The 13,692-nt window shown below is 46.4% G+C and overlaps 1 protein-coding gene across 1 annotated transcript; it reads left to right on the forward strand.

Annotated features, from left to right (window-relative positions):
- The first annotated feature begins 2,783 nt into the window (after positions 1–2,783).
- On the forward strand, positions 2,784–4,097 carry LOC100970521 (RNA-binding protein 38). Its single transcript, XM_008964111.4, has one exon. It carries the CDS (start codon positions 3,234–3,236, stop codon positions 3,951–3,953), a length of 720 nt encoding a protein of 239 aa, XP_008962359.2. The 5' UTR covers positions 2,784–3,233; the 3' UTR covers positions 3,954–4,097.
- Positions 4,098–13,692: the final 9,595 nt, after the last annotated feature.

The raw sequence follows: 13,692 nt of genomic DNA on the forward strand, positions 1-13,692 counted from the left end.
TCATAAATGGGATTGGTGGCCTCATAAGGAGAGACGGAAGAGCTAGCTAGCTCTTTTTCCACGATATGAGGATACAGGAAAACAGCCATCTGCAATCCCAAGGAAGACCCTCATCTTCAGAGGCAGACCATGCTGGCAATCTGATCTTGGACTTCCATTCTCTAGAACTGTGAGAAATAATATTTGTTGTTTAAGCCACCCAGTCTACGGTAATTTGTTATAGCAATCTGAACTAAAACATTTCCTTTTTAGAACAAATATTTTAAGCTCTTTTTATTTTCCTGAAACATAATTCGTAAAGAATGTAACTTACCTCCACACACAATTTTAAACAAAAATTTAAAGACAAAAAGTAGAGACAGGGTTTTGCTATGTTGCCCAGGCTCTCTACCTCCAGGGCTCAAACAGTCCTCCTACCTTGGCCTCCCAAAGTGCTTGGATTACAGGCATAAGCCACCATGCCTGGCCAAAAAATTAGTAAAATCTCTTAAAGAGATATAAAGGAGTCTACAGCCATACCACCCTGAACGCGCCCAATCTCCTCTGATCTTGGAAGCTGAGCAGGGTTGGGCTTGGTTAGTACTTGGATGGGAGATAAAAGGAATACTAGAAAGAATATGACTTATAATTAAATACTATATGTTTAGATATGTAAATGTTTGTGCATAACATTCAAGAAGACACAATGTGGTACTCAGATATATGCATCTGTATATAAAATCACCTGGAATGTAACAGCTACAAATGCAGAATGATACAGGCATTATAATGGCGATTCAAATACCATGAACAGAATTACTGATGTGGTATGATTTTCCAGAATACTAAATAGCTTTTGGCAGATTTTCAAACAAAACAAGGTATGATCATCCCATGATTTTCATGGTAGTTGCATCCCTGGAAAGTTCAGTGTGTATTAAAACTATGCATAAAATGCCTTGTGTTTATATTTAAAATTAAATTATGGTCAGGCACGGTGGCTCACGCCTGTAATCCCAGCACTTTGGGAGGCCAAGGTGGGCAGATTACCTGAGGTCAGGAGTTTGAGACCAGCCTGGCCAACATGGTGAAACCTTGTCTCCACCAAAAATACAAAAATTAGCCAGGCATGGTGGCGGCCGCCTGTAATCCCAGCTACTTGGGAGGCTGAGGCAGGAGAATGGCTTGAACCCAGGAGGTGGAGGTTGCAGGGAGCCGAGACCACACCACTGCACTCCAGCCTGGGTGACAAGAGCAAAACTCCGACTCAAAAAAAAAAATAAAAAAATTAAGTTAGATCCTAATTAAAACAAGTTTTCAGCTACATGAATGACTGGCAAGTTATTCAAAGTTACAGATGCGGAAATGTCACTCATTGTGTGGTAGTGTCCTAAACAGTTCCTGAATGTTGAGCTATCCTGGGCCCTACCCATTTAAATGTGTAAAATCATCCTAATTATTGTGAAAGCCAAAAACACCCCCTAGAGGGCAGTGCCACTCACATCGAAAACCATCATTAGTGGTCTGTTTAGAGGAGAAAGAGAGGAGTTTGGTGAGGGAACACAAGAGCCAGGAAACCTGAAAGAAAGGGTTACGTGAGGTGACTACAGTGGGAGCATATTGAGGAGAAGGAAGTGAGGGGAGGGACTGAAGGAGTCCACACAGGGCCTTTCTTCTGAAGGCCAGCTTTATAAGGCCTCTTCCCCATAGAATATGCCTTAGATAATAATCCCAACCTCAAGACCTCGTAGTCTGTGACTCTCTGTGGGAAACACCTGCCCCACCAGTGAAAGAACAGCATATGCAAGCCCTTCCATCATATTCCCATAAATATCAGACCTGAGAAGACTGGCAATACAGGAGGGAAGGCAATTGGTGATGGCTTCCTGATTGGCTTTGAGGATCTAGTTTTACCTTCTGGTTTCCTGAAGCAGCAAAGAGATTCAAGGCCAGCAAGGCTTGTACACTGGAACTACCTGGAGATCTTTTAAAAATTCCAAAGTCCAGGCCACACCCCAGACCAATTAAATCGCAATCACCCAGAGTAGGACCCAGGCATCAGTAGTTTTTGAAGTTTCCTAGGTGCTATGGTCTGAATATGTCCCCCAAAATTCATGTTGAAACTCGATCTGCAATGTGATACTATTAAGGGTTGGGGTCTTTAGGAGGGATTAAGTCGTGAGAGCAGAGCCCTTATGAATGGAGTTTGCAGCCTTATAAAAGGGCTAGAAGAAACCAGCAATCACTCCTTTGTTTGCCCTTCCACCTTCTGCCATGAGAAGATGCAGCAAGAAGGTATGTTCTCACCAGACACCAAATGCTAGTGCCTTGATCTTGGACTTCCCCAGCCTCCAGAATTATGAGAAATAAATTTCTGTTATCTATAAAATTACCCAGTCTCAGGTATTCTGGTATAGCAGCACAAATGGATGGAGACATCAGGTGATACTAATGTGCAGAAAAGTTTAGGAACCTCTGCTCGAGGGTCTCACTAATCAAAGTATGGGATTGTGGACCACAACATCAACATCACCTTGTTAGAAATGCAGACTCTCAGGCTCTACCCCAGATCTACTGAATCAGAATCTTTTAACAATATTTTCAGGTTATTCCCACTCACATTAAAGTTTGAGAAACACTGATCCAGACAAGTGGGGTGGAACCTGAGAATCTATATTTCCAAACACTGCAGTCAGGGCCCAGTGATTTGTATTTTAACAAGCTGTCCAGTTGGTTTTGGTACATGCTTAAATTTAAGAACCCCTGATTAGGCAGGGTGTGGTGGCTCATGCCTATAATCCCAGCACTTTGGGAGGCCGAGCGGGCAGATCACTTGAGCTCAGGAGTTTGAGACCAGCCTGGGCAACATGGTGAAACCCTGTCTCTACAAAAGATGCCAAAAAAAAAAAAAAAAATTAGCTAGGCATGGTGGCGCACAGCTGTAGTCCTTGCTGCTTCTGGAGCTGAGGCAGGAGGATTGCTTAAGTCCAGGAAGTCGAGGCGGCAGTGAGCTGTGTTCGTGCCCTGGCAACCTGGGTGACAAAGCAAGACCCTGTCTCAAAAAAAAAAAAAAGCTCTGATTAAAACGAAGATTGTTGCTCATCTCTTTTGAAAATTTCTGACGGCGGGAGCGGCGCGCGAGTGGTCGGGCCTGGCGGCTGGACGGGCGCCCCTCGCTGCCCCGCACGCTCCCCGCCGCCCCCCATGAGCGCAGCCCCGCGGGGCCCGGGTCCGTAGGCGGCGGGGCGCCCCCCATGCTGCTGCAGCCCGCGCCGTGCGCCCCGAGCGCGGGCTTCCCGCGGCCCCTGGCCGCCCCCGGCGCCATGCACGGCTCGCAGAAGGACACCACGTTCACCAAGATCTTCGTGGGCGGCCTGCCGTACCACACTACCGACGCCTCGCTCAGGAAGTACTTCGAGGGCTTCGGCGACATCGAGGAGGCCGTGGTCATCACCGACCGCCAGACGGGCAAGTCCCGCGGCTACGGCTTCGTGACCATGGCCGACCGGGCGGCAGCTGAGAGGGCTTGCAAAGACCCGAACCCCATCATCGACGGCCGCAAGGCCAACGTGAACCTGGCATATCTGGGCGCCAAGCCGCGGAGCCTCCAGACGGGCTTTGCCATTGGGGTGCAGCAGCTGCACCCCACCTTGATCCAGCGGACTTACGGGCTGACCCCGCACTACATCTACCCACCAGCCATCGTGCAGCCCAGCGTGGTGATCCCAGCCGCCCCTGTCCCGTCGCTGTCCTCGCCCTACATTGAGTACACGCCGGCCAGCCCGGCCTACGCCCAGTACCCACCGGCCACCTATGACCAGTACCCATACGCCGCCTCGCCTGCCACGGCTGCCAGCTTCGTGGGCTACAGCTACCCGGCCGCCGTGCCCCAGGCCCTCTCAGCCGCAGCCCCCGCGGGCACCACCTTCGTGCAGTACCAGGCGCCGCAGCTGCAGCCTGACAGGATGCAGTGAGGGGCGTTCCTGCCCCGAGGACTGTGGCATTGTCACCTCCACAGCAGACAGAGCTGCCAGGCCATGATGGGCTGGCGACAGCCCGGCTGAGCTTCAGTGAGGTGCCACCAGCACCCGTACCTCCGAAGACCGCTCGAGCATTCCGCCTGCGCCCTGGGACAGTGGAGAGACGGCTTCTCTTTAATCTAGGTCCCATTGTGTCTTGAGGGAGGACTTTAAGAATGACTGAGAGCTATTTAAAGACGCAATCCCAGGGTCCTTGCACACCATGGCAGCCTCTCCTTGCACCTTCTCCTGCCTCTCCACACTCCAGGTTCCCTCAGGCTTGTGTCCCCACCGCTGCATCGTGGCGGGGTGTCACAGACCCTCTGCAGCCCCTGGCTGCCCTGGACTGTGCAGAGATGCCTGACTCCAGGGAAACCTGAGAGCAAGAAGTTAATGGACTGTTTATTGTAACTTGGTCCTCCCGAGCTGTGAGCGCAGTCTGAGGTGTGAGGACACGGCCTCCTGTTGGAGTCCCATTTTCTCCATCAGGGCACGTGGGCGGCTTCCTCAAGCCGGAAGGAGCTCCCAGGCGCACAGGGGCCGCCGGTAACAGGGGCAGCCGGCCAAAGGCCCCTTTCCAGTCATAGCACTGAAGTTGCAACTTTTTTCTTGTAATTGTTTTGCTACTAAGATAATTTCAGAAGTTCAGTCTATTTTTTCAGCGGATACTGCCGCCACCAAGAATCCAAAACCTATTTTTGACTTGGAGAGACTTGCTTTTGTTGATTCCGCCCGTGGAGACGACGATAGTGTTTCTGTATAATAAAGTGTCTGCCGGCTCGCGGGCCAGGATCCTCTCGGTGGGATGGGCACCACAGACAGGAGGCCCCTCAGGCCCGTGCGGGCCACTGTCTGCTGCCGCCTGCCGGGGTGGCAGAGTGAGTTGTCTCAGGACCCCGTCACTGCGACGTTGACACTCCTCTCCCTTCCCTTCCTCCCCAACTCCCCAAACACTGTGGAAGGGGAGAAGGAAGTGATCCACAGCATTCAGGCCACTTGGGGTCTAGACCATGGTGGTTCCAGCCTTTGGGGGCAGGGGCCCTCAGCTCTGCCCGCTGGAGCGGTTGAGTGCAGAAGGGTGCGCCTCTTCCCTCTACCCCCGCACTACCTGCTGTGTGCCAGCCTGAGACGGTTCCTGCCTGTCTTGGGGGTTGGTGGAGGGTGGAGGCAGTTCTGCCAGCCGTGGCAGGGCTGCTATGGGGCATCCAGGGCTGTGGGGGTCTGGAGGAGGGGACATGAGGTGAGAGGTATCCTGGCCGATAGCGGGGGTCTCCCTCCGGACCTACCTCAGGGAGCTGAGCGTGCAGGCGCTCCAGGGCAGGCCTGGGACAGAGTCAAGGCCCAGAGAATAAAGGTAGCTAATCTCATAATAATATTTTTATTAGAATGTTCTGATGATAAAAATAAAACTTGTTTTCTTTAAAGAAAAAAAAAAAAGAAAATTTCTGATTCAGTAGGTAGGTCTGAGATGGAACCTGAGAATTTGCACTTCCAGCAATTTCTCAGGTAATCATGACTCTTATCTCTGATCTGAGGTAAACATTTTAAAAACTATTAATCTAGGATGATTACCTAAACAGGAGCGATAGTTACTACCTACCACATGGCAGAGGTAGGTAGTAAATAATGCACCTGTCACACTTGAATTGCATATATAAATTAAAAATGTGGCCCAATTCCCAGATGTTCTGTTCCAATCACACAGCCACTGAATGCTCCCTAAAGGACATTTCAGCTGTGTTTTGAGGAGCCAGATAAACTATCTCTGCCTTGCAACAGAGAAAACCTTTCAACTGGCAAGATGTTCACAATGTTCAAATTCAGCTTTTCATACCCGTAGGAAGTGCTAGTCATATTGCCAATATTTGCTTCTTTGAGTCATGCTTTCTTAAGTTAGCCATTCCCTTGAGTTGAACCAATCTTTCTTCAGATGACTATCATTAGAATAAATCAGGAGTTTTGCCAATCAAATAACTATACCAGGGCTGGGAAGATGTGCCATTTCCCACTGGAATGAAATCACTTAACTCTCACAGAACCATCTTACATTCCTTATTTGCAAGTTCTTAAAGGACCATTCACTTTCTCCTGCATATAGGCCTACACCACCTTACTGTTGATCAGTAGCATTGAGCTGCAATGGCCAAATGATGGGTGTAGTATCCAGACTGATTTGTCTCTGGGACAAAGGAGTGCCAGCCCCTCAGTCTTCCCTTTTGGGAAGGGTCCTACCACCTGTTAAAATTGCTCACTTGTGGTCAGTTTTCTTGCATGTTCATTGTCCTCCTCTACTTTGATCAACAAACATCTGCTAATCCCCTGTCAAAGAATAGTGCTAGTACATGGGTAAAATGTATACAACATGCCTTCTTCTCAAGACTTCATCATCTTGTAGAGACAGACACATGTAGACATCACAAAAATACAAGGCAGATAAAGAGAAGTGCTATAATGGACTAAGAAACAAACTATAGGGTTATATAGGTGAGAGCAAGGATCTCAAGCAACTCCCTGGAGAGATGGACTTTGAACTGGGAAGGGCAGGCCTCTGATAAGCTGGGAGGGGAGTGACCAGTAGGAAGTGGAAAGGCCATTGGTTTTACCTGATTTTTTTCTTCTTTGTGAATGATTACCTTTAGATTCACAGTATATGTTTGTTTGACCTAACCATCACAACTTAAAGCATCACACAAGCCGTGATATGTGGACAAGCACACACTTACTGGATAGCCACTTGTCACCTCAGACAAGCCCTTCTGGGCCATCTGAAAGCAGATTACAAGAACCTCAGTGTCTTCTCCCTTCTGACTCTTCTGAATCAAAACAACCCTGCATTTGGCCTCTGGTCTGTGGACATTTGCCAATATCTTTCTTCATCTTTCTTTTTTTTTTTTTCTTTTTGAGGCAGGGTCTTGCTGTGTCGCCCAGGCTGGAGTGCAGTGGCACGATCTCGGTTCACTACAACCTCTGCCTCCTGGGTTCAAGCAATTCTCCTGTCTCAGCCTCCCAAGTAGCTGGGATTACAGGCACCCACCGCCATGCCCAGCTCATTGTTTGTATTTTTAGTAGAGACAAGGTTTCACCATCTTGGCCAGGCTGGTCTCAAACTCCTGACCTCAGGTGATCCGCCCACCTCGACTTCCCAAAGTGCTGGGATTACAGACATGAGCCACCGTGCCCGACCTCTTTCTTCATCTTTCTTCAAGGACATTCCTCGCTGACTAGTCTCCCTAATCGGGTATGGTAATTAAAATAGGCCACAAATTCTTTGCTTCCTCTCCCATTGAGAGGCAGAGTCTAATTCCTTCTTGAAACTGGGCTGACCTGGTCACTTGCTTGACCAATATAATGTGGCAGCAGTTGCATTCTGGGACTTCTGAAGCTAGGTCAAAGGAAACTTGCACTTCCTCCAGGACTCTGGAACACTCCCTTGGGAAGCCCTGAGCTGCCATGTGAGTCCAACTACCATAAGACTGCCACTCTAAAGAGGCCACATGCAGGTGTTTCAATTAACACACTCAACTGAGCTCAGCCTTCTAGCCATCTCCACCAGGGCACCAGACATGTGCCCTGTCTGGTGCCCTGGTGGAGAAAGAAGCAGTCTTAAGTCCTTCAGATCAGTTCATCTACCAATTGTCTATTATCAAGTAGCTTCCACTAATGACACATGAAACAGAAGAATCATCTAGTGGAAGCCTGCCTAAATTTAGTGAAGTCAGTTACACATAAAATTGTGAGATATGATTAAACGGTTGTTGTTTTAAGTCACAAAGTTTTGGGCAGCAAATGATAACTGGTACACTAGGCCTGCAAAATATAAGACAGTTTACATCAGGGTACTCTGTAATCATCCTACTTTTTTTTTTTTTTTTTTTTGAGACAAAAACAGTACACCTGATCTCGAAAAGGATTTGAGTCCTGCTTTTGGATGGGATGAGGCAGAGGTAATTGGAAGTAAAATTTGGATCTCAAAATAGTGAACTTGGTGCCGGGCACAGTGGCTCACACCTGTAATCCCAGCACTTTGGAAGGCAGAGGCAGGCAGATCACCTGAGGTCAGGAGTTCAAGACCTGCCTGGCCAACATGGTAAAACCTCGTCTGCACTAAAAATACAAAATTAGCCAGGTATGGGGGCGTGCACCTGTAATCCCAGCTACTTGGGAGGCTGAGACTGAAGAATTGCTTGAACCTGGGAGGTGGAGGTTGCAGTGAGCCAAGATCACGCCACTGCACTCCAGCCTAGGCAACAAGAGTGAAACTCTGTGTCAAAAAAAAAAAAAAAAAGAAAAAGAAAAAGAAAAAAAAGGCCGGGCATGGTGGCTCATGCCTGTAATCCCAACACTTTGGGAGGCTGAGGTGGGCGGATCCCGAGGTCAAGAGATCAAGACCATCCTGGCCAACATGGTGAAACACCATCTCTACTAAAAATACAAAAACTAGCTGGGCATGGTGGCATGCACCTGTAGTCCCAGCTACTCGAGAGGCTGAGACAGGAGAATTTCTTGAACCTGGGAACGCGGAGGTTGCAGTGAGCTGAGATTGTGCCACTGCACTCCAGCCTGGTGACAGAGAGAGACTCCGTCCCCCCCCCCCCAAAAAAAATAGTGAACTTGGAACATTTTAATGACTCGTAGGAAGAATTAAAAAAATATGGGAATTCAGATAATCAGGGAAGAACTGGAGTGCTTGGCTGCAATCCAAGATATGGGTGAAGATAGTATATTACATATATATATATATATATATATATATATTTTTTTTTTTTTTTTTTTTTTTTTGAGATGGAATTTTGCTTTTGTTGCCCAGGCTGGAGTGCAGTGGCATAATCTCAGCTCACTGCAACCTCTGCCTCCTGGGTTCAAGCAATTCTCCTGCCTCAGCCTCCCAAGTAGCTGGGATTACAGGCACCTGCCACCACCGCTGGCTAATTTTTTGTCTTTTTAGTAGAGACAAGGTTTCACCATATTGTCCTGGCTGGCCTTGAACTCCTGACCTCAGGTGATCCGCCTACCTCTGCCTCCCAAAGTGCTGGGATTACAGGAGTGAGCCACCACACCCAGCCAGATAATATATTATATATTAAATATGGTTGTTTAAACATGAACTCTGGAGTCCAACAGATCTGGGTTTATTTTTTATTTTTTATTTTTATTTTTTGAGACAAAGGTCTTGAAACATGTGCCACCACACCTGGTCCAATGGATCTGTGTTTAAATCCTCCTCTGCTACTGACTAGCAGTGTGACCTAAGCTGTAGAAGAAAATAAGGTTAATAATCTCAACCCTCAATGGGGCCAGAGAGTGGTCCTTGAGTCTGCAGTAAGATCACAGGATGCTGATGTGGCAAAGGGGTCAGGCTAGGTTCTCCGTTTGAAAAGTCTCACCTCCTGTCTCATTTTCATAACAATCCCCAGCTCAATACATCCTAATAAGTGAAAAAAACTGTTGGAAGGAAGAACCCACCGCCCCTTTCTCTGGCTGAGCGTCTTTTAAATTCACAGCTATTTGCATTACAGCAATTGGATGTTAATTTTTCAAGACCATGTCTCCAAACCTCCAGTGGCACTTATACTCGCTCATTGCTCCTACTTGTAGAGCCCATGTATGAGATTCATGGATAAAGCTTGCCACTCAAGTGGAGATGGAGCTACATTAGAGAGGGGGCATAATAAAGTCCTTCTACCAGTTTAAATACATGCTCAACATTTACAAACTCCTCTAATCTTCCAGTTTTCTCATCTATAAAGTGGGAATAATAATAGCACCCGCTTTTTATGGACTGTATTGTCATTCAAATTAGATAATATACATAAAGCGCTTAGCATACCACCTGGCATATAGCTAGCACAAACAATGATAACTATAATCTAAAACAAGCAGTTCTAGGCTGGGCATGGTGGCTCACACCTGTAATCCCAGCACTTTGGGAGGCTGAGGCAGGTGGATCACCTGAGGTCGGGAGTTCAAGACTAGCTTGGACAAGATGGTAAAATCCCATCTCTACTAAAAATACAAAAATTAGCCAGGCATAGTGGCAGACTTCTGTAATCCCAGCTACTCTGGAGGCTGAGGCAGGAGAATCACTTGAATCTGGGAGGCGGAGGTTGCAGTGAGCCAAGATCGCACCACTGCACTCCAGCCTGGGCGACAGAGTGAGACTCTGTCTCAAAAAAATAAAAAATAAAACAAGCAGTTCTTACTCTGTAATGAAAGAGTTGGCTTTCATCAGTGACAGCTTGCTTGAAAAGTGTGTATTGGGGCTCAGATTGCCTACCTGGCAATTAGTCAAACTGATATATAGGCCGGGTGCGGTGGCTCACTCTTGTAATCCCAGCACTTTGGGAGGCTGAGGTGGGCAGATCACTTGAGGTCAGGAGTTCAAGACCAGCCTGGCCAACATGATGAAACCCTGTCTCTACTAAAAATACAAAAATTAGCCAGGCATGTGCCTATAATCCCAGCTACTCGGGAGGCTGAGGTAGGAGAATCGCTTGAACCCGGAAAGTGGAGTTTGCAGTGAGCGGAGACTGCGCCACTGCACTCCAGCCTGGGAGACAGAGCAAGACTCTGTCTCAAACAAAACAAAACACCAACTAACTGATACATAGCTCTCTAACTATATGCCTTGGCCTCATTTGGAATCCAGATGAATCTGCTTGCCTGTCTCAGGAGTACATCAGGCTGGAGTAGCTTATAACCTTGTGTACGGTACTCATGGCCTCAGGAGCCTGTCACTACAGTACACTGGCCTCCTTGTTTGGCATCATTTAGCTCTCTGATCTAAAAGGATATGTCCTAGGAACTTGATTTATAGATTACCAAGGCACACTTTTCCAAATGTGCCTAGAGGTCCTTAGGACTGTCCCAAGCTCTGGGGTTCATGAGCTATAATGACACTGTGGTGTTTACAATACCATTATGGTGCTTATTGTATGGGGTACGAACTTGGAATTCAAACTGGTTAAAGGACTTACTCATAATTACCAAAGCAACAATTGAATTGAAACTTGAAGCCAAGTTACTGAATCTAGCTCAGTACACTTTCAAGGCTATACTTTTTTTCATCATTCTTCTAATACTGTATTTGTCTGTTCTCACATTACTATAAAGAAATACCCGAGACTGGGTAATTTATAAAGAAAAGAGGTTTAATTGTCTCATGGTTCTGCAGGCTATACAGGAAGCATGGCAGCATCTGCTTCTGGGGAGGCCTCAGGAAGTCTCCAATTATGGCAGAAGGCAAAGGAGGCATGAAACGTCTTACATGGCAGGAGCAGGAGCAAGAAAGAGAGCGAGGCAGAAGGTGCTACACACTTGTAAACAACAAGATCTCACGAAAACTCACTACCAGAAGAACACCACCAAGGGAATGGGGCTAAACCCGCCATGGAAACCACTCCCATGACCCATCACCGCCCACCAGGCCCCACCTCTGACACTGGGGATTACAATTTGACATGAGATATGTGCAGGGACACAGATCCAAAACATATCAAACACGAAATATAGATTATTATATTCTGAATCAGCTACAGTAATAATACCATGATCATTTCTCTCTCAGAGAAAACAGACTATAATCTCACCACTAATGATATATATGTATGTATGTATGTGTATACACATAAATATCTATCTATCTATAATTTTTTTGGTAGGTGTTTTACCAGAAGCTGTGATGAATTCACACGTTTTCACTTAGGGCTCCTTGATCTCAAGGGCTAGACAGGATTTAGGATATAGTCTATGATGCTGAAAGAGTAATTATGACTGTCCTGTCTATAGACCTCGTCTGTGATGTTTGTCTTAGCCTGCCTGTTGGTCCTAATGTATGTGAGAGACTAGTTTCATGAAAAGCCTTCCTCTTCATTATCTAGACTGTGTACCACATAACTTTATTTCCTAAGCTGTGTAACAAAAGGTTTGAATTACATGATCTCTGAAACCTCTCCATTCTATAATTCTATTAAATAATCTTTCTATGCATTTTTTCTTTTATTCCTTTTTTTTTCAAGATGGGGTCTCACTATGTTATCCAGGCTGGACTCGAACTCCTGAGCTAAAGCGATCCTCCCACCTCAGCCTTCTGAGGAGCTGGAACTATGGGCATGTAGCACAGTGCCTGGCAGTTTTTCATTCTTTTGATTGAACGTTGTTGCTGCTACAACCCAGAGTGTCTGTCTGGGTAAGTAATAATTCTTGGTTTCACAGCTAGTGAAATTTTCATATAAATTTGCTCTTCTATTTTTTTAAACCTTCCTTGCTATCAATTTTCCATATATCATTATTATTATTAATTTGAGACAGAGTCTCACTCTGTCACCCAGGCTGGAGTGCAGTGGTGCAATCTCAGCTCACTGCAACCTCCGTCTCCCGGGTTCAAACAATTCTCGTGCCTCAGCCTCCCATGTAGCTGGGATTACAGGTATGTCACCACACCTGGCTAAAAATTTTCCGTATATATTATATTCAACATAGAAAAGATTGGGAGAAGACACTAAGTCAGTTTTTCTTTGGGTAGTCCAGTATTACATGATGAGTCAAGTAAAGAAGAAAAGATAAAGGAAAATAAGCTCAAGAGGATTCCAAAGCTTCAGGTCCAGGAAATAGGAGAAATGATAGTGCCAATAAAGCATGAGGAATCTGAACTAATGATGCTAGCACATCTAAATGGAGGTGAGAATCACTGAAAAAAATCAGACTAGAACCCAGGCGAACCATCAAGGTTGGAGACAGAGGAGAGGTGAGCTTCCTGACAGGGAGCATAAAACAAAGGAAAGGAAGAACGTGAGCAACCCAGCCAGGACTAGGCACAGGAGACAAGTGATAGCTAGAGTCCCACACACTTACTTGTACTAAACATTAACCTGCATGTCCAGTCCTACCCAGTACCTGAGTCAACCTTGGAAAGATAAGAGAGATATCAGAAATTTCACCCTCACCAGCAAAGAGGGTGGAGGGAAGACTGTTGGGGGAGCTATTAGAGAGCATCTAGAACACCTTGGCTTATCATCTGATTCACCAAAGGTAAGAATCCCAGGCCTCTACAGTCATCAAACTAGTCTTGCCAGGTCACCACCATGGTTGCCCAATCTGTATGCATAGTTTCTATCCCAATTCCTACTTCTCACTCCACTTACCTTCTGGGGTTGAAATGTTACCCTGATATTACCCTATTCTTAGTCTGCCTGGCTGAAGACCCAGGCTGTTACCTTGCCTATATTCAGTCCCTTCTCACTGATGAATGGACTATTGACTAGGGTCCTCCTTCAAGTCAGAGGTCTCCTCTCTCCTCACTCTTCCCTCAGTTTTAAAGATAAATAATGAAAGTCAGAACTTTCTGCAATGAACCGCCCTCATCCACATACCTGTGGATCCTTGGCTATCAGCTCCAAGGATGAAGCCACACCCCCCTGGACACTTTGATCTGGCTTACTGAATTTTGGATTGGAGAAACAAGAGAAGGTCCATCCAGGAGAGTGTGCTATCTCTAAAGCCAGAAGAAGAGAAATTTTTAGGGTAAGAGCCAGTTTTCACGCCAATCATTTCCTGTAGAAAGATGAAAGAGAATGAAGATGGCCACAGATTGTTAGATTTGGTAAGAAGCAGGTCACGGTAACAGTGGAGGGAGATGATTTCAATCATGTGGCAGACCTAGAAGGCAGAATACAGGGAATTTTATTTTGAATGCTTT

This window comes from Pan paniscus, chromosome 15 (assembly GCF_029289425.2).
Source record: "Pan paniscus chromosome 15, NHGRI_mPanPan1-v2.0_pri, whole genome shotgun sequence".
Taxonomy (NCBI): Eukaryota; Metazoa; Chordata; class Mammalia; order Primates; family Hominidae; genus Pan; species Pan paniscus.